The sequence below is a fragment of the Elaeis guineensis genome, chromosome 2, assembly GCF_000442705.2.
Source record: "Elaeis guineensis isolate ETL-2024a chromosome 2, EG11, whole genome shotgun sequence".
Taxonomy (NCBI): Eukaryota; Viridiplantae; Streptophyta; class Magnoliopsida; order Arecales; family Arecaceae; genus Elaeis; species Elaeis guineensis.
In genome coordinates, this window is record NC_025994.2 from 40,832,391 (window position 1) to 40,857,320 (window position 24,930).

General features: G+C 37.9%; 2 protein-coding genes across 3 annotated transcripts in view; both read right to left on the minus strand.

Annotated features, from left to right (window-relative positions):
• Positions 1 to 23,205, minus strand: part of LOC105034351 (proline--tRNA ligase, chloroplastic/mitochondrial) — a 152,824-nt gene extending 129,619 nt beyond the window's left edge. For both annotated transcript variants that reach the window (XM_010909479.4, XM_073251744.1), the window contains exon 1: positions 23,169 to 23,205. In XM_010909479.4, coding sequence (XP_010907781.2) covers positions 23,169 to 23,190 — 22 coding nt within the window. In that variant the 5' untranslated portion in view covers positions 23,191 to 23,205. The remainder of the gene's footprint in view (positions 1 to 23,168) is intronic.
• LOC140855531 (uncharacterized) lies at positions 6,117 to 16,533 on the minus strand. The gene is made up of 3 exons (XM_073251417.1): positions 16,423 to 16,533; positions 6,984 to 7,328; positions 6,117 to 6,896 (listed from the first exon to the last, which is right to left on the minus strand). The coding sequence occupies exons 1-3, from the start codon at positions 16,531 to 16,533 to the stop codon at positions 6,117 to 6,119; spliced, it is 1,236 nt and encodes a 411-aa protein (XP_073107518.1).
• Positions 23,206 to 24,930: the final 1,725 nt, after the last annotated feature.

A 24,930-nucleotide genomic window follows, 5' to 3' on the forward strand; every position in this document is an offset into this window, starting at 1 on the left:
CTGTTCCACATGCATTGACAGCTGGCTCCTCAGGTACAGGATCCATTATCACATATAGGATCCGTTCATGCTCCAGGACTATCTTCAACTTTCGGTACCAGCTACCAAAATTGGGTCCCACCAACTTATCATTGTCCAACAATGATCGGAGCGATAGGGAAGTGGCCATATCTGCACAAAAGAAAACCATAACCTAATTAGTAATTGATTCATTAAACCTAAAGATTTGGACTTTAATCAAAAGGTTTCTCCCACTATTTTATTCGAATTGGTAGCCTCTACCTTCAATTCGAGGAATTACCCTAATTCCTTAGCGGATACTAGAATCCACTTAGACTGCACACAAGCCCAACTTTGGTTGGCCAACCCATGTACATCTAAGGGTAGGTTCATAACCAATTGTTTCTCTAAACAATTTTTAGTAATTTTAATTTTGCCCAAGAAACCTAATCAGTAGGCTTTGGCCTCCACTGTAAGGATCCGGTTAGGTCCAACCATTAATATGATCATACTTGGTGTATCTAACCAACGAATGATTAAGCCCAACTTTGGTTGGCTCACCTAACCACCATTAGAGAGACACTTCCAAGTCATCATATGATGAGTGATAATTCCATTAGTCAACAAGCACCAGGCCTTTGGGTCTGCAATGATTATTGAGTTCATGGACTCATTATCAAACACCTTAATGGGAGGCTATGACTCAGTTATCTCCATAACTTTATCATTTTAAGGACCTAATAATTTTAGAGGATTAAATAATATAGAGGATGAGGTCAGATGAACCAGCTTATCATGATCCTCCCATTGACTTCACCAAGTCAGCTTAAGGGAGACCATTAAAAGGGCTGGTCTAGGAGCACCTAAATCAGTCACACTGATTTACCTAGCTGACATGGGTCAGCTCGAATAGTCAAGTGATCCGATCAAAACATAATTTCACCAAGAGGCCAGGTAAGTTCGATCAGTGGGAGGGTCTGCCAAAACTTGCCTTAGACACCATCATGAATGGCCAGGTAAGCAGGCTCCCAATTAAAAACCACCGGTCTGGTTTACCTTAGACACCAACTAGTTTAATTAGTTTCGATTAGATCAACCTAACAGTTCGTGCTAGACCGCTTAGCCAAGAATCAAGTCCATTTGGTTCTCGTTAAAGACATGGACTTGACCAACTACAACTATTGTAATTGATCTAGAGAATCCTTGACCTAATCTAAGACAACAATTGATTAGATTTAGTCAATTCTCTAATTAAGTCCATCTTTAATCTAACCATAGGTCTAACCCAATTAATGGACCTAATTTCTACTAACCCATTAACCCAATGTGTTATGATTTGTGTCTTAGGTTCTTCAATTCACAATCCTAGAACCTAATCAAACAACTTCTTAATTCTTAATTAAGTTTTGGGCTGAGGGTTGGGTTCGGCTTTTCAAAAAATTATTTTCATATTTGTAAAATAATTTTACAATATGATTCTACCAATCATATTGCATGTTTGATTCATAATCAAGATGCAAGTGAAATAAACATGAAACTACTTTAGATCTAATCTAAACAGGTTCATGTAATTGAAACAATTTCAACTTTAAATAATTTCTTTGCATAAAAATTATTAACAAAGAGATTTTATTTCAGATTTAAACATCTTTTAAATCTAATAAATCATAAATTTAATCTAGATCATATCTAACAAATTTATGATTAAAGATAGATCTACACAAACTAGGACAACCTTTACACTGTAAGGGGTAAACCTTACAGCAGGACAACCTTGCAGTTTGTGATTGATCTAAAATTTTAATTTCAGATTTAATAATCAGATTATAAATTAGATCTAATCTAAAAAATAATCTAAGCATGTATAAATAATCATGTAATAAAGAACCTAGGCTCTGATACCAATTGAAGGAACCAGATCTAGGGTTTCAGGGTTAGATCTTGAAACTTTTTCAAGATCATACAGCGGAAGACTAAAATAAATCAAAATTTATTTTTTAAGATCAGAAAATCTCTAGATCTAAGATCCTATTACATGATTATTACATAACATTAAATCAAAAATTTAAATATATATAAATATAGTATGAACTACATGTTGATCATATCAACATGTTTCTATACTAGCTACATCTAATGTATGTATTAAATAATAGATCAGATCTATTACCTTGCAAGTTAGATGCTCTAACCTCGCTGATCCGGGCTTAAGGATGATGTTGCAAGCCGCACATGCGTCCGGCCTCTAGGAGTCATCCACACGAGCCCACGAATCTCGATCAGAAGTCCTGCTTCAGGAAATCAGCACAGTATGCTAGTACTGCGCTGATCCTTCTTTGATGGTTGATCAGGTGCCTCCTTCTTCTTGATTTGGACTCTTCCAAAGATGGAAAGTAGAAGGAGGAGTTTCAGATCTGAGACGCTCTCAGGAAACTCAAGATGGAAGGAGGAAAGATATGAAAATAAAAACCCTAGAAGAAGACCCTCTTCTTCTTCACGTTTTTCTCTCTAGACACCCAAACTTGCATCTTTTATATCTCCAAGACCCAAAGGTATTTCTCTCTGATTTTTGGATGGAAGAAAGGCCTCTCAAAAAACTATCTCCCCTTTAAATTTCATAAAGAAACTCGTCTTATATAGAGAGATATGATAGAGTTCTTGTCTAGGTCAAACACCTAGTCAAGGCTTATCCAAACATGGCAAGTTAAGGGACGCCCAACTCTTGAGCACCTCCTCCATATTTTTATACATAGATTACCAGAAAAGGGTGTACAATGTAAACCCTAAAAGCCACGAAAATTCCAAAAAAAAATTGGATAAATTCGGTGCAAAATTGAAAGAGTTTTGGATTTCTAAAACTCTATCTCATAGAATTCGAAATCCAAACTTATTCCTTTTAGAATTGATCCAAATCACCTTCCATGTAAGAAAGAAGAGAGGAGACCTTTTGTGAACGTGGGAGAGATCTGGGAGAGGGCTTTTGTCGCACAAAATAAGTGGATATTGGCATTGAATAAGAGAGAGGGCGTGGAGAAGGTTTATGTGGCGCAAGGTGGAATCCTAGTCCTACTAGGATTCTGTCTCATAACTTATTTTAATTTGGTTTCCCAAACCAAATCAAATCAAAATTAGATCAACCCAATTAAAATAGGTCTTAACCTAATTAAAAACCTAATTTAATCAGATTAAATTAGATTTAAATCTGATTTAATTTTCTAATCAAATTAGAAATTAGATTGACCCAAGTCCTAGTTGAACTAGGACTAGTTTTTCCTTGCACTTGGCTTATCCAATAAACCAATTGGACTTGATCCAATCAAGCCCAAACCAAATCTAATTAAATCATATTTAATTAGACTTAATCTCAACCCATTGGCTTAATCAAATTAAGCCAATTAGCAATCAAATTGCTAATCGATCCTCCTGCAACACTTGCACTGGGTTAAATGTCAATCGTATTGATTATTTAACCCTATAATGATTCTTAATCGTTGATCAACCATTCGATCGGATCATGAACTCTAATGTGTGTGACCTCATAGGTCCGAACCTAAGCCGATAGCATAGAAACAAATTCCTATACTAATCGAAGTGACCATCTAGCAATGGTACCCGACGTCCGGATAGGTCGAATGTGTAGAACAACATCCTTAGAACCCATGCGGATATAGTTTTCATATAATTCATCCCCTTGACCAAAATGATCATAGGACACCCCAGAGCTCAACTGTCAACTCTGATCAGGTTGTCCACATTGTATTTCAAAATATCAAATCCATCTGATGGATTACCCTGGCCAAGGTTTTGCTAAATTGAAATACAGCGACTCATTCTTCTCCAACTCTTGGAGTGGTCAATCCCATCTCGATCACACTCTGACTTCGCAAGTACTTGACTGTGCCCAGAAGCCTTCCGTCCCTGAATTAGAAATTCAGTTAGTCCAGTACCAAAGCACAGTGAGTTGCTTGCAAGTCAATGAGGCGATCTCAAGTCTAAGGGATATTTATACCTATATCCCATCAGAGACATTCTCGACAGCAGAATGCTCTGGAGTTGGTCACGTTCAATGACGATGTACCCTTACATCTCACCTGTATGCCATACCAGTGTCTCCACACTCTTTGGTTAAGAGGACAACCAACCCATATGGCCTACAGCGTCCTATGCTCGATAGAAGCTGTTGTCCTTATTAACAGCCTATCATTTGGTCGTGAACAGTTTTAAGGACTAATCGATAAATCCTCTCTTTATCGAACCTAAATAGTCCTAAGGACTTCATCATAACAACGGAGTTCATTAGAAGATGAAAGCTTATGATGAAGATGCCAAATATATTTTATTTATTAACAAATCAATTACAATACTTGGTTGCTCAACCGTCAACAGCTTGACGATTGGCTTTTTGGGACACATTTCCCAACAAGGAGAGGCCCTTGCAACGGCCCTTATGCGCCCCCACAGTCATGTTAGGAACAGGAGGAGAACCTCGTCCTAATATGAGCAAGATCAAAGACCCGATTATTTAGAGACCAGATGGGGGGAGAGGCCCTTGCAATGGCCCTTACGTGCCCCTACAGCCCTGTTAAGAACAGGAGGAGAACCTCATCCTAACATGAGCTGAATTTGACTGTGTCGGAAATAGGAGGAGAACCTCATCCTGACACAAATAAAGATCCGATCGTTCAAGATCGGATGAGAAAGAAAGCCTCCTCAATGGCTCCTCTACACCCGTACGACCTCGTTAAGAGCAAAGAGAAAACCCTCACTCGAACACAAAAAAAAGGAGGAGAGAAAAAGGGAAGGCGACGAGCCACACCAGTGATAAAGAAAAAATAAACTACATCAAAGACACAAAGAATCTTGTCTCAACGAGGAAGGAGACTCTTGTCAAAAACCCTCAGTCTCTAAGAGGAAATCCAACACTAGCAGGAGAAAATCGACTTCCTCAAGGTAACGAGAAGTTCGGACCCCCAAGCTCGAGCATCGAGAGGAAGCATCAAACTTGAGTGGCCTTGAAAAGACCTTCAATCATGAACAAAAGGGGCAAATCAACACGGCGACGATCAGAAATCTTCAAACAACATCGACATCGAACAAGACAAAAGACAAAAAAAGTTTGATAAACGACAACTTAATGCAAGAATGGACAAGGTAATGAAAAATTTTCTTTTCATTTCATTAGTGAAGTGTACATTACAAAGCTTTTGAAGGCCAAAAAAGAAAAAACGATAAGAAAAGGAAAGAATACATAGAATAAAAGGTAAAGAAGCTCTAAGAAAGCTCGGCTTCTTCAGACTTCGAACTCTCTATTCCAGCCATCATCGAGGATTGCTTTAAGTTTTCGACTTCTTCTTCCAGTACTTTTTTTCTTAACAGCATCTCCCGATACATTTGGTGGAACCACCGACTCTTGCCCTCCAACTCCCGAAGCCTCTTTCTCAGAACTTCAGACTCCGCCTCGGCATCCTTGACCGCCTGCTACTCGTAGACCAGCTGAATCTTCAGCCGCTGCAGTTCGGCCTTCTCCTGCCCAAGGGCCACGGACTATTCTTCCATGATTCTCCTCAAGGAGCCAAGCTCATCGGAGCCTTGTGCAGAGATGGCCTGGACTCTCTCAGACAACTACCTCTGAAGGTGGGTAACCTCATCGATCGCCGTCTTGAGCTTCCTTCGATAGTCGTCTACTTGCCCGCACCAGCCAACTCGGTAGGCGTTGTAGTTTGCCTCGGTATTCTGCAGCTGCTTCTGAAGGTCAGAGAATTTTTTTGACCAGTCTCGATCACGGTCGGCTTGAGTTGTGAGTCAGGATGAGCTCCCTTCCAACTGGCCGATCTTCTCCCGTGCAGCCGCCAGCTCGACCTCAAGGGAGCCGATCTTGGAAGCCTGAGTCCAAGATCGGTCGCTGGCACATTTTTGGAGTTCCTCAAGCTCCTTCACAAAGTCAGCCTTCCTTCGGGTGTAGTCCATGAAGCCCTTTTTATGGAGGTTCCGAAAGTGAGCAGCCTCCGCTGTGACTTCCGAATGGCTCTTCTTCAGTCGGTGAAGTTCGTCATCCAGCTTCTTTGATTTCTTTGTCAGATGATAAACTTTCCTTCTGAGGTCTTAGACCATCGACTTCAGAAGAATCCCCTGTGGTAAGGGAAGAGCTTCGACGGGACACTGTCATTGAAAGACAAGAGCGCCACAACACAAATCAGTGCCAGAAAATAAAAGAGAAGAAAAAGAAGACAGAGTAAAATAGGGGAGCCCTCTATAAAGAAGAATCTGATTTCATTGATTAAATAGTTTTTAAGTACAAGAGAATGAGAAAAAATTGCAACAAAAAAAAAGAGAGAGAATACAAAATTAGAGGTTTCGGACCTCTGGGGCAGAAGTGGGGAGCTCAGCGCCCCTAGAAGGTCGGCCGTGACAGCCACGGCAGTCAAGGAAGTCTGGACTGGAGGAAGACCGGCAGCAGCTTCAGAAAGCCCGACTTTGTCATTGGATGCCTCATCCAGGAAGTCAAGGTCCAGCTTGGAAAACTTTCTGACCACCTCTTGGTAGAGCTCAAAGCCCTTGATGAAGGCGGCCTGGCCGAACTCGACCTTCAGATCCCTCATCTCGGAGGAGGTTTTGAACTCCTCCACTGCTTGGACCATTGCCTCCGAGACCAGGGTCAGGATCTGTGCCTTCAACTCAGAGAGCTCGACCTCTGCTTTCTTTCTTTCCTCCTCCAAGGTGGCTCTCAAGTCTGCTGAGGTCTGCCCCTCCTTTTGCAGCACCTCTTGGAGACTCACGACTTCGACGATCTTCTCCTTGAGGCGGATGGTCTCGATCAGGCGACCTTCCTCCGCCTGGGTGGCCTCCTTCCTAGCATTGTTCATCACCTCGATGTTGGCGATGAGCTGGTGTCCAATCTACAAGAGCGGCTAGGGAGTCAATATAAAAGCTGAAGAATAAGCTAAGCAAAGAGATGAGAAGAAGAAAGGAGTAAATTGACCTACCTCGAGAAAGGACCCCAGAGAGTCCCAGACCCGCTGCTCAGGATCGATGTGAACGGTCCTGTGGATGACCTCGGGCAGGATGCACCCATCGACCAATCTCTTTATTAGATCCCTATTGTTGAAGGGATTTTCTCCCGAATCTTCTACGAAGCCATCGGCCTCCTCGATGGCAGCCCTGCTGCTGTGGCTCTTGCGGGCCAGTGTCTTCTTTCTCCTTCTTCGTTCGGCCCTCGGTGCCTCCTCGGACCGGGCCTCTGGAGCAGGAACCTCGATCGGGGGGCTCCTTAAAGAGGCCCGGGGGACTGCGAGCTCGACGTCAGAGGGAGAGTCGACGGTAATGGCCGCCTAGGCAGGTGCGGCCAAGCTGGTCTCTTCTACCCTTGCCCTCTTCGCCGCCCCCAAGGATGCTGCACCTTTCCTTTTGTGGGTCTTGAGACCCTGGGCTAGCATTCGAGCTGCGTCAGCGTCCATATCTGCAGTGAATAAGGATCGACATAGCTTAACAAAAAAATAAGAAGAAAGGGGAAGCAAAAAAAAAAAAAAAAAAATATATATATATATATATATCTATACTGGCAGGGTTGAGAGGGCTTAGGCCGACGTTAAACAAGAGTTGTTCCTTCAGAAGGTTGGAGAGAAGAGGGGCTGGATAAGCCTCAAGTTTATTAGAGGCTTCAAGGTCGTCCTGTCGCAGGCTAGAAGCCCAGCGGACGGAATCCCTCAGGGAGCCCCAGGGGGCAACCCCAGCTCCAAGGACGGGCATCGGACGTAGAAGTACCTCTCCTTCCAGTTGTGGATAGAAGAGGGGGCACCTTTCAGCAATCTCTTTCTATCGAACTGAGGGAAGAAGTACCACCAGTCTTTTGCCGAGGGATAACGCTTGAAGGTATAGAAATTTCTAAACAAAGAAAGAGTCGGCCGAACTTCAGCTAAACTACAGAGGGAAAGCAATCCTATCAGAAACCTAAAGGAGTTCGATGCTACATAAACTAAAGAAATATTTAAGAAGCGGTAGAGAGCAATAACAAAAGATGGAAGCGAAAGTCAAAGTCCGGTGCAAAAAGTTTCTTGGTATAAACAGAAGCAGCCGGAGGAAGGAGCGCTAGCCCGGCCAGTCGGTCCGGGAAGCTCCAGCTCGTACTCCGGAGGAACCCCATACTGAATCCTAATCAGTGAGAGTTCCTCCAGAGTTAGAGAGATGGGGATGGTGTCTGATACAAAGACCGGATGAGGTTCATCTATAGAGCTAAGATTTTGGGAGGCTGAAATGGACGAACTCCTAGAACTGCTAGAGGAGGAAGTGCTGGAGGACATTTTGAATCGAGTGAAAACCCTAAAAACCCTAAAAAAATTGGAAAAAATAAGAAACGAGACATTCGTGGAAAACCGAACAGGTAGAATGTAAAGGAAGAAAAATGGAAGAAGAACAGCAAGAGAAAAAAAAGAGGAGAGTTTTGGAACTAACTTAGGCTGGTCCGAAGGATGCAGAGATGGGGACGACTCGAAGAATGCCTAAGGTCGAAAAGGATGCTGGGGAAGAACGGAACTCTCAGGAAGAAAGAGGGACCGAAGAAACTTTCAAGCAAAGTGAGACCCCTAAAGGAGGGAGGCGGGTTTAAATAGGCAATGAGATCCTATAGAATAATGATCGCAGATCTTCTCTGGCCGATCTACAACCGCCACGTGTCCCACTTATCATGGCAGGCGGCTGAAAGTGGTCGACAACTGACAAAATCATTATTGCATCGTACCTAGAGCAACGCTCTAGTGAAAATCTCAAAAAAATCTTTTCGGATCGCCTCGATTCGAAAAGGCTCCAGCACCAGCGCGCCAAATGCCAAAATATCTGAAAACAACCGAGTACAAAAATCGAAGGAGGCAACTTTGGCTGTGAAAATTTTTCTGTACTTCCTTCATTCGGAACCCGAGCTCAGAAGTAGGGGGACTGGTGTTGGGTATAAAATATCCCCAGCCGAAGTTCGTAAAAGGCCGACCCTCCCTAGGCTCTTCTGACTTTGCGCGATGTCTTTTTGAACTCCCCCGGCCATCTGAGCTTCCACAATGCCATCCGGACTTCTCCAATAATGAGCTCCCCCATTCAACTATCGGGCTGCTCCAAACACTTTTCGAGCTTCTCCAACAGTAGCACATCTACAATAACCAGACTCCATCCAAGTTTCTACGATGGTCGACCGCCTTCCGGATTTCATCCGAGCTCTTACAAGAGTTGGACTCCATTTGAACTTCTACAATGGATGGACCACAGACAAACTCCTACAATGGACAGGCTCCACCAGCCGGATCTCTACTCCGAACTTCTTCCGGACTTCATCAATGACCGAGCTTCTCCAGCAGTGGGATTTCTATAATAAGAAGTCTCCATCCGAACTTCTTCCAGACTTCATCAATGATCGAGCTTCTCCAACAGCGGGACTTCTACAGTAAGAAGTCTCCATTCGAGCTTCCACGATAACTGGTCTTCATCCGAGCTTCTGCAATAAGCGAACTTCATCCAGACTCCTACAAGAGCCAGACTTCGTCCGAACTTCTACAGCAGAATTGAATATTGAATCTCGGACTCCTCCAATGTTCGACCTTTTTCAGTGTCCTCAAGACTCCCCCAGCGGACGAACCTCCACAATGCCATCCGAACTCCACTGTCGGATGACCCCCTGTCAGATTCCTCATGAAACTAGACCTCTCCGACGGACAATCTTCAGATGAGCTTCCACATCAGGCAAATCTCAGACGGACTTCTCTAGCAATCGGACTCCTATCGGACTTCACCAACAGAAAGTCCCCGTCCGAGCTTCTACAGCAGATGACTTCCGTCGCAGCATCAGCGTCCAAGGCACCCGACAACAGTGGACTCATCAGCAACCTCAAAAATACCCGAGCCTCTCTTAGATTGCTGAGATAGAGAGCCATTCTGCTCCATCAGACATCCCAACCGAGCTTCAACCGTCAGATCCGAACTCTCTGGCAAGTCACGATAATGGCCACTACCCTACTCCACTCTTTGTAATGGATTCCACGTGGCTCTACCACTCTCTGGCGAGTCGCGACAACGGATACCACTCCACTCTCCATAATAAACTCCACATGGCCCTAAACGGCCTCCTGACGCCACTACTCTCCGTAACAAACTTTGTGTGGCCCCGAACGGCCCACTATCAGGCAGTTACAGATGTCGCTGTCAATCAGTTACGCTCTTCGTTTATAAAAAGGAACCCTAGATACGTTCTTCTCTAAGTTCTAAACTCTATCTCGAAATTCTGCTAAAATTTTCATTCGAGTGCTCCATTTCTGTTGAGGCAGAGTACTGACTTGAGCGTCGGAGGGTCTTGCCTGAGCAACCCCAACTCCGATTTAGACTTCTCTTGCAGGTCCCAGCGGCGGACGCGATCCCCTCGACTCCAGCTTCTCTGACGTCGGCAAAATTTTGCACCAACAATATTCATCAAGAAAGATGGACAATAGTGACAATCACTTAAAATGACACTATTAGACTTGAAAACATACTCGACGACTCCTAAAGTCCGGATTGGAACTTGACTTCCATCTTTCACATTTAGAAATCTCTCATTATTTTTAAAATTTCTACTAACTTGAAGTCCTTGCAATGAATTACATATGTGAATTGGACTTTCGGTATCTAATACCCAGATAGTAGTGTCACATATAGAGAAATTACAAGGTATTATCATATAAGCATCTTGATCCATAACTAATTGCTTATTTCTTTTTAGTCTATTTGGATCATAGTCTGCTTGACTCCATTCAGTCCTAAACTTTTTAGCTAGATTGGGCTCAAGATCATTATTCAACTTCCGATACTGACTATCGAAGTTGGATCCAATAAGCTCATCACTGTCAAACAGTGAGTGGAGAGATAAATTATTAATCATTTCTGAAAAAAAAAAGAAAAACACAGATCTAATTAGTATATGAATTAATCAAGCCTAAAGATATGGACTTTAGTCTAAAGATTCTCTCACTATTTTATACGAATTGGTTGCCTCTACCTCCAATTCGAAGAATTACCTTAATTCTTTAGTGGGTACTAGAATCCACACATACTGCATACAGGCCCGAGTATGGCTCGACCAATCTATATGCATCTATGGGTAGGTTCTCAATCAATTATTTTTTTAAATAATTTTTAATAATTTATTTTATCCCAGATTTCATTTCAGTAGGCGATGGGCCTCCACTGAAAGTCTTGGTTAGATCCAACCATTAACATGAATCTACTCAGTGATTCTAACTAATGAATAATTAGGTCCGAGTATGGCTCGATCAATCTAATCATTCATCAAATAGTATAATAGAGTCATTATATGATGAATAATAATTCCATCATTCAGAGAAACACCAGACGGATGGCGCCTGCAATGTCAATCAGAAATAATGGATCAATTATCATTCGCCTTAATGGGAGGCTATGATCTAGTTATCACCATAACTAGCTCATTTTATGGACCTAATAATTTAGAAGATTTGGTTAACACAATTTATCAAAATTAAATACATAGACCAACTAATCTCAATCCTCTCACTGACTTCACCAAGTCAGATCAGGGTGGACTAGAAACAAGCCGATCCAACTGACAAGTCATCAATCCTCCCACTGACTTCACTAAGTTATGTTGAGAATAAAAATAAGTTGAACTAGGGGCACCTAAATTAGTCGAACTGATTTTCCAGTAAGCATGGGTCAACCCTAATCATTAAGCGATCTGATCAAAACTTGATTCATCATATTGATCAGATAAGTGAGATCGGTGGGAGGGATATGCCATTAACTCATCATAGACTCAATCTATGCAAGTAGTTCTCAATTAATGACCATCGATCAAGACTGTCAAACTTACTTTAGACACTAACTGGTTAATCAGTTTCAATTGGATCTACTTATGGATTTGGGTTTGACCGTTGTGCTCAAGATCAAAATCCATTTGGGTTTAATCAAAGACATGGACTCGACCAAGTATAACTATTGTATTGGCTCTAGAAAAATCCTGATTTAATCTAATTTCTCTTCTTAGTCCATTTGATCTTTGATACTGACCCTAGGTCTAACCCAATTAGGAGGACCTGATCAAGCTAACCCATAAACCCATCACCCATATTTTATACGAATGACATTAGATCTTTAATTCACAATTCTAGATCTAATAGGTTCAACTTAATTTTCAATTAAGTTTGAGGCTGTGGACAGGAGTTCGGTATTTGAAAATAGTTTCAAATTTTATAAAATATTTTAACAATTAATTTTATGCACAATCATTTAGATCTAAAACTTGAATCGATTCACCTTTGGATTGAGCCTACTCATCACAATGGGCCGACTAAGTTCCAAGACTTAGTTGATTCATTGATAATAAATTATTAATCATAATTTTTAGTCTGTAACAATGAGTTAGCTCAATAAAAATTTAGTTGAGGAACCAGGGTCTTGAGTCTATCGAAATAATACTGAGTCAACTCAACAGACGAACTACAATAATTACATTAATTTTAGATCAAAATAATTCTATATAAATAATAATAAAATTAATCATAAATTATTTTAAAACTATTCTAAATATGTTCATGATTCTAGATTTTATTTGCAAAGAATAGATGCAGCTACTTTTCATACAATGTATTATATACACAATCTTAGGATTTTGAAAAAAGTAATTTTTTTTTTTGCATTCATCTTCATGGGATATAGTTACAATGGTATCCCTACACATCATAAGAGGACCCAATTGAATGAGAAAAAGAGAGATCTAATCTCTATTACCTCCTATGACCGGATGGTCTGGTAACAAACCCGATCCGATTACTTCACTACTCAGATTATCTAATCTAAATAATTTAGATCTAATCTAAATTATTTCAGATCTGATTATTATATTTTGATCATACTAAAATTAGATAATAATTATCATAAATAAATTTTATATACTTCAAATTAAAATTAAATTTTATAAAGATCAGTACAAACTAGGGCAACCTTTGCACTGTAAGGGATAAACCTTACAGCAAGACGACCTTATATCAGTTTGTATGATCAGATCTATAACTAATTTTAGATTTAAATATTATATATTAAATCTAATCTAAATTAAATTATAGATCTAATGCATATAATATTATGTTATATTGAACCGTGACTCTGATACCACTATTGGGATGCGCAGGAGTTTCATGCATGCATTTAAAAAATTTTTCAATGGAAGAACATTAGGTTAAATTATTTAATCTATAAATATATGTATAAGATATAATCTTAAAACTTCTACAAATAGATCGATGACATGAATTTATATGCGTAAAAATTTGAATCTAAAATGATAAGTATGTGAACCAAAAACAGCATTTAGTAATAGATCTAATCTACCACTTCTAGGGTTCCGAAGTCGATATCTGAGCATAGGTAGTCAAACTTCATGATAAAAAATATAGATCTAAAAGTTCTTTCTGATCACTCATAGCCACACAAGCATCCAACCTCTACGGATGGTCCATACGAAGCCCCTCGAACCGATCAGCCCTCTACATGAGTGCTAGCTCGCGTAGTCGACTTTTGATGGTAGATCTGACTTGATCTCCTTCTTCGATTATCTCAGACCTTTCTGATAGAAAAGATGGATCAAAAAAAGATGCTAGATGATGGAGAAAAATTAGATGAAGACTCTCTTCTTTTTGATTTTTTCCTCATCCAAAAATCTAGAACAATTCTAGGTCTCTCACCCGAAAGGAGAACGGTCTCCTCTTTTGTTCATGCCAAGGAAGAATGAAAACCACCCAAAGCTTACATCCCAAAGAAAAATTTTCACCCACTTTTTCTCTGGTATCTCACGGTAAAAAGCTCTCTTAGTTTGACACACAAAAATATGATCTTTTTATGATTGTCGCACAAACCAGATAGACAAGATAAGGACTGTAGTTTGTTGCAATTCAAACCATTTTGAATTTTAATTTAACTCTAACTTTTTTTATCCTTATCTAACTTAAAGAAAGACTTATCAGAGAAAATTAGGTATGAAAGTCAATTGAGAAGACTTCTTTTTCTCGTATACAATGGGCACCTTCAAAAACTGCTGACGTGTGGAAGGATATGGATAAGGTTTTAGGTTGAAATTCAAATCAATTTGAATTCAAATCAAAACTAACCCATTTCTATCCTTAATGGGTGACAAAAGAAGGATTATTTTCAAATTTTCTGACACAGAAACTGATTTTATATGGTGAGAATAGGTGTAAGACAATTTGGGTGGTGCAAGAGAGAGAGTCCCACTCATTTGGGATGGTAGGGTTTAACCAATTGGATTTCTTTCAAATCCAATTCAATTAGATCCAAATAAAATATGATAAATCTAATATAATTAGGCTCCTACAACTTTAATTAAATTTGATCAAATTAATAAATTAATTGAGTCATAGACCCGATCAAATTAAGATTATTTCTCCCTTACCGATTAGATCATCTCATAACCTAATCAGACTTGACCTGATTGAATCCAATTCAATCAAATTTGATCTAGACTTTAATACTCAATCAAATTAAGCTAATTAATAATCTAATCACTAATTAATCCTCTATTAATGATAGAGTCTAAGTCTAGTGGGACTCTTCAGCAGAGTCTCCGTCCAGTGGGATTCTTTAGATTAGCCATATGATCGGAGAGGAACTTCTAATGTGTGTGACACCATAGGTTCGAACCTAAGCTAGTAGCATTGAAACTGATTCCTATACCAATCAAAATAAATATCTAGTAATGGTACCCGATATTCGGATAGGCCGAATGTATGCAAAGCAATACTCAAGAATCTATTTGGATATAGTTACCGTATGATTCATCCCTTTGACTTTTGATGCTAAGATGACTTAGAGTTTAAACTGTCAACTTTTAACAGTACATCTATTATGTGTCTCAACTTGATAAATTCTGTGACTCCTCACAAAGATTGCACTGGCCAAGGTCTTACTAAATTGAAACACAAAGCATTCTCTCCAATCTCTTAGAGTGGTCAATTCCATCTTAATTCACGTACTGACTTTACAAGTACTTGACTATGCCCAGAAACCTTCCAATCTTGAATTAAAAATTTAGATAGTCCGACATCAAAGCACAGTGAGTTGCTTGCAAGTTACCATGGTGATCTCAGATCGGAGGGACACTTATACCCATATCCTTTTGGAGTGACTCTTGACAGCAGAGTACTCCAGAGTTGGTCATGTTCACTAAAATGTACTCTTATATTTCACCTGCATACCATACAAGCGTCTCTATGCTCCTTGGTTAAGAGGCCAACCAACCTATATGGCATACAACGACCTACACTTGATATATCTATCATCCTAGTAATAGCATATCATTTTATCGCAAACTCATTTAAAGACTAAATGATAAATTCTCCTTTATCGATTTAAAATAGTTCTAAGGACTTTCATCATAACACAGAAGTTCGATGTAGAAGATGTACAAGCTTATGATGAAAATTATCAAATAAATATTTTATTAATTAGTTCATATATAATTATATTAAATAGCACAACCGTCAACAGACTGACGATTGACTTTGGGACACATTTCCTAACACTCACAACTCAGAATCTCCTCCAAAGATCAAAAATAAATCCTTAGTCTTTCTAAAGTACTTAAGGATATTCTTCACAGCTATCTAGTGCTCCTCACTTGGATTTGACTGATATCTGCTCATGACACTCACAGCAAGGGCAATATCAGATCGAGTATACAGTATGACATACTTGAGGCTCCCTATGACTGATGTTGGATTTTCTTAGTTTCATGCATGCAATTTTTCAAAATGAGTATGCAGCAGAATTTTAAAAATTTTTAGATTAAATCTAATTTAATCTAAGTATGCATAAGATCAAATCTTCAAACTATAAATAGGATCATCATATGTAAGATAAGATTCAGATACAAAAATCAAATAGAAAAAAATAAATTAAGAACATACCTTGGCATAGATCAATCATCACCACGAACTGATGATCATGGATGTCTTCCGAAGGTCCCTTATAGTCACACAAGTACTGATCTCTATGGATATCCACACGAGCTTCTGATTTGATCAGAAGCTTTTTGATCTCATCAGAGTCTTAGTTCTCTTGTAGAGATCGCATCTTGATGGTTGAAAATCTTCTTTTCTCTTAAGACATTTTTAGAGAAGAAGAGGAGGTAGGAGGATGTTGATCTCTACGCTAGAGATCATGAGAAGAACCCTTTCTTCTCTTTTCTTCCTAAGATTCATGCACCAAATCTCTACAATAGAGATAAAAAAATTTTGTCCAACTTTTGAACAAAGGAGAGAGAGGAGACATCCATGTCTAAATATGGACAAGAGAGTGGAGAGGAGATGTCCAAACAACCAATACTTGGTTGTGTAAGAAAGAAAAGATATGAAGAGAAAATACCTCACGCCTTCCACCCATCACGTCGTGCCCTCTCCCTTGATTTTTCTCCACGCTAATCCTCTGGTTTTTGGTGTCCATAAACTGATCTCTATCAGGTCTTACACGTCCCATATGGTGGTGTTTAAATAGGCCAATAGGGAGTTCTAATTTGAATAGTAGATAAGAGTCCAATGAGCCTTGGACTCTATCCTTTTTGTGCCGCCCACCCAAAATAAATTTGTGCCCAGGTTTTGCACAAGAATAAGAGAGGATTTTCTTTCTTTCTTACATGCTAAAAGGAGGAGAAAAAGTGGTGTTAAAACTGGTTGGGTGTGGGTTGTTTTGGGTGTTCAAATCTGGTTGGCATGGAACCCTTTTTGTGGTGCATGGACAGAAGAAGTTTCATGATCATGGGACTCTATTTGAGGTGGTTGTTTTAAATCCAATAGAACTTCAATCAATCCTAATCATATTAGAAATAGTTTAGACCCAAATAGATGAAAAATCAAATCTGATTTGGAGTCCAAATTATTTAAATTAGAAGTCACCTAATTGGAGAAAGAGTCCTAGTCCTTTTGGACTCTCCTTTGGTGCTTGAATCAAACTCAATTTAATCATAATCCAATTAGGATTTGGTGCACCTATAGAAATGAGAATTCTTAGTCCAAATAAGAACTCATACATCCTAGTCTAATTAGAAATTGAGTCAAATCCAAATCTTAATTCAAATAGAAATCATTCTCTCATGTAATTTAGGTTATCTTATAATCCAATCAGATTTGATCAAATCAAATCCATGTCAAGTCAAATTAAATCAAATTTAATTAGACTTGATACAAGCTCTATAGTTTAATCTAATTGAGCCACTTAGCAATCTAATTGCTAATTAATCCTTATTTAACTCACTAACTCTTTAGCGAGTTACATAATACAACATTTGCATTGGATCAATCATCAATCAAATTGATAATCAAATCCTGTTATGATTCATAATTATAATTTAACCATCTGATCAGTCAAAAGCTTTTTTTTGTGTGTGATCCCATAAGTTCTATTATGTATGATAGTGAGATATATTATGATCTCTATCATAATATCATTGAAACTCTTTTCAATAGATTGGAACCGTTCCAACTTTGTCTACCAAGGATCATCGATCATCAAGATGATGCTCGTGGGTCTCATAATCCATTAGTGATATCTAACAGTATGTAGTGACAATCTAGCAGAATAAAAGGTAATGAATCTCTAGGTGTAGTTAACGCATGATACAGTTCCTCTATCATGGGTTTCGATCGGATGGTAGATCATGGATGAATCGTCAAATATCATCATCGATCATATGATAGATTCAATCAGCTCAAATCCATATGTGATTTTATGAAAAGTTTTTTCCATCAATCACACTACTAAGGCCATAGACTTAAGGACTTAGCTTTTTAAATTTTATAGGACTACTTTCTTCTGCTAGGGTCGATAGATCCCATCTTGATACACACCCCACTCCTACAGTGGATCAACTATGGCCAACATCCACTACAAGAGCTCATTGAGACTCATATTGAGGTATTAGTCAAACTCTAGCAGCCTCACTATGAACAGTAATACCATCTCAGGTCAAAGGATCAGTCATATAACTGCAGTATCAAGAAAGTCACTAACGAGTGAACAGACATCCATGTGACTTCTCGTGTTGGTCACGCTTAGTGCTAGTTGTTCTCTAACAATCACCTACACTCTCGCTCCAGTATCTCTACACTACAGACTCGAGATCCATCTGTCCGAAGAAAGTGATCCGTGTACTGGTCTATCCAGATCAATCACCATCTTCATGATGATCTTATGATCAGGAGTAATTTAAGAATCAACCATCAATGACACATGTCTCAAATTTTTAACTCTTTAAGAATATATATCATCATCTTGTTAATCTCTTGGATAATTCATGGACACATAAACATGAATGATAACATAAATACTCACTAAGTACAAAATTATATCCTAAAAATATAATATGTGTCAGCCAAGATTGGCTTATAGGGCATACATCCAACAATCTCCCACTTGCACTAATGCTAATCTGCCATGTACCAAACTCCATCTTCACAAGACAGGCTTTAGTCTAAGGCTAGCTAAGTGACTTACTAGTGGATCATCCACATCATATGTGGAATTTACACTCTACACCTCTATATATTTCTACTTGAGGTAGTCGCATGTTCTGCTGCTCTATATGCTTGGATATCTGATGAGACTTAGACTCCTTAGCAAGAGCTATGGTGCCATTATCTTTGTAGTATAGTGTCACGGCATCTGATGGCATGACAACTAATTCTGCAACTAACATTAAAATCAGAATGCATCCTACACATCTACAGTGTACTCAATTTCCATCGATCGATTATTTGGAATCCTTCCAAGATATTGACATAGGAATATGCCCCATGATGTAGATATTCTACCATCAATATCAGACATAAAATCTAAATTGGTATATTCTCTCACTCCTAGCTTTGAACCTTCTCCAAATTAAGAACATATTCTCAGTTTTTCTTAAGAGCTTAAGGATATTTTCACAGTAATCCAGCGCTCTTAACCTAGATACAACTATATCTACTCGTGACATTCATAGTATTATTTATATTAGTTCAAGTACATTACATGGCATACATCTATGTCCAAGAGGGTAGCAGACCTCTCTCCGAGATTTCTATGTTGAACCCTTTTAGCATCTACTCTTTATACTTTATCTGTGAAAATACGAGCATCCAATTTCATCTATCTCTATAGATCTTTAGGATGCTCGCTTTATGTCTTTTATGGAAAAATTTATATTCAACCATATTTTAACCGATGCCAGTATTGGATACTCCCACTGACCCTTTTGAAAACCACATAATTCCTCTTTTTTGATCAAATAATTTGATCATATCATCGAGATGACTGTTCCAACTCCAAAATTATTATAGTCTTTGTGATCTCCTATCATAAGAAGTGAAATCCATAGGCTATTCCATACAAAAATCTTTAGAAGATCTCTTCTCAAGAAAGCTATTTCACATCCCTTTCTTGGAGTCGATATCTTACATCGTCTCATTGTAGGTTCTGGGATCATCTCTATGATCCCTATCTCTCATAAAAAATGATTTTCTCTATATTTTCTATTAAGCATACCCAAGTACCTTTCAAGATGATTGAAGATCCTACTATGTGTATGAGGTGGAGAAGAAATATACATCTACTGTCTCATAATGAATAGGTTCTTAAGGTCCCAAGGCTCACTGCTCTTTAGAGACACTTTCTTAGAGCTTAACTTTTCTTCCACTGCTTCAACTTGGTTAAACAATTTTTTAAGAAGATAGCATATCGGGTTGCAATCATATTGTAATCCTTTTAGAGGAAAAGTAACATCCCAAACTCTTTTAGGATGAGCTTTATAGGCCTATCCTTTAATATATCTACCTGCTATCCTAGACACAGGTTGGACATCCTTGAATCTCAAAATAATCAAGATTCAGTTCTCACCAAGCCATATCTCATATGGTGTGGTAGGAACAGGTTTAGAGAGAACCCAATTCCATAGAAATAAAATGTCCCTTAAGAAACAAAATAAATTAGTGATTTCCATCATGGACCAAACCATATCGCATATAGTCCTATGACTCTTCTTATCTCGTTGAGCTGAGATGTATTAAGAGCGGTCCAATATAAAACTATACCATTTTATGAGACAATCAAATTTTTTTTTTCATTGGTATTGCATCCTCGATCCGATTGAAGTATCTTTAAAATTTTTTTGATCTATTTCTCTACTTTACATCTGAATTCTTTAAACCTTTTAAAATTTTAGATTTGTATCTCATATACTTATCCATACTATGATTGATCATTGATAAACGTAACAAAATAGAGACAACTCCTTGGTTAGCACATCATATAGGCTACACACATCAAATGTGTACCAAGATAAGTATCTCAGTGATCCTTTTTCTCTTGTCCCACAAAAGTAGCTTGGTCATATTTTCTCAAAGAGATGATGTACAAACTAGATATGACTCAACAGTCAATGAGTCTAAGGGCCTATATTTCTCTAGTTTGTTAATCATTTCTTCTCCAATATAACTTAGCCTAAGGTTCTACATATACTTAAGATTTATCTCAATTCTGGATCTCTCAGATCCAATGGCATTTACTGCTTGCTCAATTAAGTTCACAAATGCATCACTATGAAAATATAGAGATTGTCTCTAAGAATTAAATTCAGATGATAATCACAAAGAATAGATATCCATGGCCACAGCAGCAACTGTTGTCCTATAGCCAATTTAAGGATTACTTCCTCAGCTCTCTATCTTCTCATCGACTCTACACTAGAGTCCAAATCTCAACTAGGAGAAGAAAAAATCATAAGGATAGCATTGAGCAATTTCAACGTACCTACTCTAGGTGTGTCTTTATTTCTTTAGGCTCTCCAGGTATTTATCTCTGAACTCCTTCAAGGTTCCTTTGTTATCAACACTGTGATCAATTCAGATAAGGTATCATGATGGTCATTCATATGATAGTTCATAATAAACTATCCATATAAATTAATCAGGGATCGTAGGATCAAATCCACAAGTAATTCCTTATGCATGGTCATGTCAAGCTTTTTAAGCTCTTTGATGTCTTTGATCATTATCAAATAACGATCATAGACTGATTGCCCATCACGCATCACTTGCGCTGTGTGACTTTGATCACCTCACAACACTTGTAGATGAATCAATGTGTTGTTGGCAGTGAATATGTGCTCATGCATATGTTGGAGTTCATTTAACATAGACTTCAATATTTAGCACCTATCTTAATTGTCATTGTCCATTCACTTATTAAGTATAGCTCGTTGACTATGGGTTGGACGGATTGTTAATATTAGAATAATCTGATAGAGAATATTTTTTAATTTTTTAAAATTAAGAATAATTTTTAGATATATGAGCCAGTCTATATAATCGATTTCGGTTAATCGGTTGATATCTAGGATTCAAGCTAGAGGGTTGGAAGCTGACACAATGAATAGTTGAGAGCAAAAATTCTAATTGGATGTTTGTACTTATTTTTATAATTTACTTTAGAAAATTTTAGATGTAAAAAGAGACTCTCACTATTTTATCAGATCTCTCACACTCTCCGAATAGAGAAATAAAAATTTTAATACGATAATTAAATTTTTAGTGGATGCTGCGGTCCCATCGATGCTGTGCACTTCACCTAACAGTTATTGATAACACGAATAAATCCTGATGTGTGTGGATAACTCTTTGTCTAGATACTTCTCTAAGCATGTTACAGCCACTTGGTCTCTAAGTCATGTAGGCTCACCTAACAGTTATTGTCCATACTCCTTAGTTAAGTCAGACCCACTGTTTAGAAATAGATGCAAAGCCATTATTGGGACCCTCACCTAATAGTTATTGAGCCCAACTCCATCTTTACCTCAGAGCAACTCTTTGCTAATAGAGTGGTTGCATGTTTTCGATGCAACTGAACTATTATGACCAGTTGAGAACAATCAATGTCGATAGCACGCCCGCACATTTACAACGGTGGAAGACCTTGGACTTAATATTTGTGGAGAGATTTGGGTTTAAGTCTTATTACATCAGTCATCACATGACTGATGTAATTGGCATGGGCTAAATCAAATCACCAAGCAACCATATTTGAGGCTCAATCTTCCAAATTGACTAGATAAGTGGAGATTGGTGGAGATCCCCCCGTTGCTTTTCTTAGACATCAATAAATTAACCAGATAAGCGAATGAAACTAATTAAATAATCATCTTTCAATTACTTGTCTTAGACATGAATTAGATAATTAATCCGAATAGGTTAGCTTAAGTAAATCAGATTCGATCCATAGAGCTGAATTAGGTCCTTAGGTTAGTGGATTCTACATATGGGTGTCAATTGATTCGTTCAACAATAATTGTATGATCTTAAGGTCCATTGACCTCATCTTAATCAATATTCGACTTGATTTGATCAACAACTAAATCGATTTGGACCTAACATGATCAAATTAGAAATCTTTTGATGTAATCCAATTACATGACCTAATTTGATCTATACATGACCAATCTCTCATGCACAAATACTAATTTTTGATCTTAAATCTAAGTTTTCAGATCTAAATTCTTTACATGAGAAGTAAATTTTGATCTCAAAATAATTTTAAATCATGCATACAAATATATATCATATACATAAATAAGTTCAGGTTATAGAAATAAATTTTAGCCTTAAACATACTTTCATATATCATATATATGAATCAAAATAGATCTCAAAATTCTTTTCAAATCTAAATAATAAAATATGTATCACATATATACGAAAAAAATCAGATCTAAAAGTCTAATTTAATTAAAAATTTTAACATCATTTTAAGACAATCATTCAGCATAACAAGTTATGCCAGGACAACCTTATGTCGGAACGACATTAAAAACTTTTAGATCTAAAATTTTTCTCTACAGATTTCAGATTTGAATCCTAATCTCATGCATATGACATGGCTCTGATATCACTGTTGGATTTTCATAGTTTCATGCATGTAAATTTTTCAAAATGAGTATGCAGTGAAATTTTAAAAATTTTTAGATTAAATCTAATTTAATCTAAGCATGCATAAGATCAAATCTTCAAACCATAAACAGGATCATCATATATGAGATAAGATTCAGATATAAAAATTAAATAGAAAAAAAAAAATTAAGAACATACTTTGGCATAGATCAATCTTCATGACAAACTGATGATCATGGATGTCTTTCGAAGGTCCCTTATAGTCGCACAAGCGTTCGACCTCTGCAAGTATCCACACGAGACTCTGATCTGATCAGAAACTTTTTGATCTCATTGGGGTGCTAGTTCTCTTGCAAAGATCACATCTTGATGGTTAAAAATTTTTTTTACTCTTAAGATACTCTTAGAGAAGAAGAAGAGGTAGGAGGATGTTGATCTCTACGCTAGAGATCATGAGAAGAACCTTTTCTTCTCTTTTCTTCCTAAAATTCATGCATCAAATCTCTACAATAGAGATATAAAAATTTTATCCAACTTTTAAATAAAGGGGAGAGGAGACATCCATGTCTAAATATGAACAAGAAAGTGGAGAGGAGATGTCCAAACAACCAACACTTGGTTATGTAAGAAAGAAGAGATATGAAGAGAAAATACCTCACGTCTTCTACCCATCACGTCGTGCCCTCTCCCTTGATTTTTCTCCATGCTAATCCTCTAGTTTTTGGCATCCATAAACTGATCTCTATCAGGTCTTACATGTCCCATATGGTGGTGTTTAAATAGGCCAATAGGGAGTTCTAATTTGAATAAGAGATAAGAGTCCAATGAGCCTTGGACTCTATCCTTTTTGTGCCGCCCACCCAAAATAGATTTGCACCCAGATTTTGCATGAGAATAAGAGAGGATTTTCTTTCTTTCTTACATGCTAAAAGGAGGAGAAAAAGTGGTGTTAAAACTGGTTGGGCGTGGGTTGTTTTGGGCGTTCAAATCTGGTTGGCGTGGAACCCTTTTTGTGGCGCATAGAAGGAAGAAGTTTCATGATCATGGGACTCTATTTTAGGTGGTTGTTTTAAATCCAATAGAACTCCAATCAATCCTAATCATATTAGGACCAGATTAGATCCAAATAGATGGAAAACCAAATTTGATTTGGAGCCCAAACTATGTAGATTAGATGTCACATAATTGGAGGAGTCCTAGTCCTTTTGGACTCTCCCTTGGTGCTGGAGTTAAACTCAATTTAATCCTAATCCAATTAGGATTTGGTGCACTCATGAAAATAAAAATTTTTAGTCCAAATAGAAACTCATACATCTTAGTCTAATTAAAGATGGAGTCAAACTCAAATCCTAATTCAAATAGAAATCATTCTCCCATGTAATTTAGGTTATCTTATAATCCAATCAGATTTGATCAAATCAAACCCATGTCAAGTTAAATTAAATCAAATTTAATTAGACTTGATACAAGCCCCATAGCTCAATCAAATTGAGCTACTTAGCAATCCAATTACTAATTAATCCTCCTTTAACTCACTAACTCTTTAGCGAGTTACGTAATACAATATTTACATTGGATTAATCATCAATCAAATTGATAATCAAATCCTGTTGCGATTCATAATCGTAATTCAACCATCTGATCAGTTAAAAGTCTCTTTTGTGTGTGACCTCATAGATTTTATTCTATCGGTAGTAAGATATATTATGATCCCTATCATAATATCATTGAAACTCTTTTCAATGGATTGAAATTATTCCAACTCTACCCACCAAAGATCATCGATTATCAAGATGATGCTCGTGAGTCTCACAATCCATCAGTGACATCTAGCGGTATGTAGTAATAGTCTAGCAGAATAAAAAGTAATAAACCCCTAGGTACAGTTAACACATAATATATTTTCTTTATCGTGAGTTCCGACTGGATGGCAGGTCATGGATGAATCATCAAACCTCAT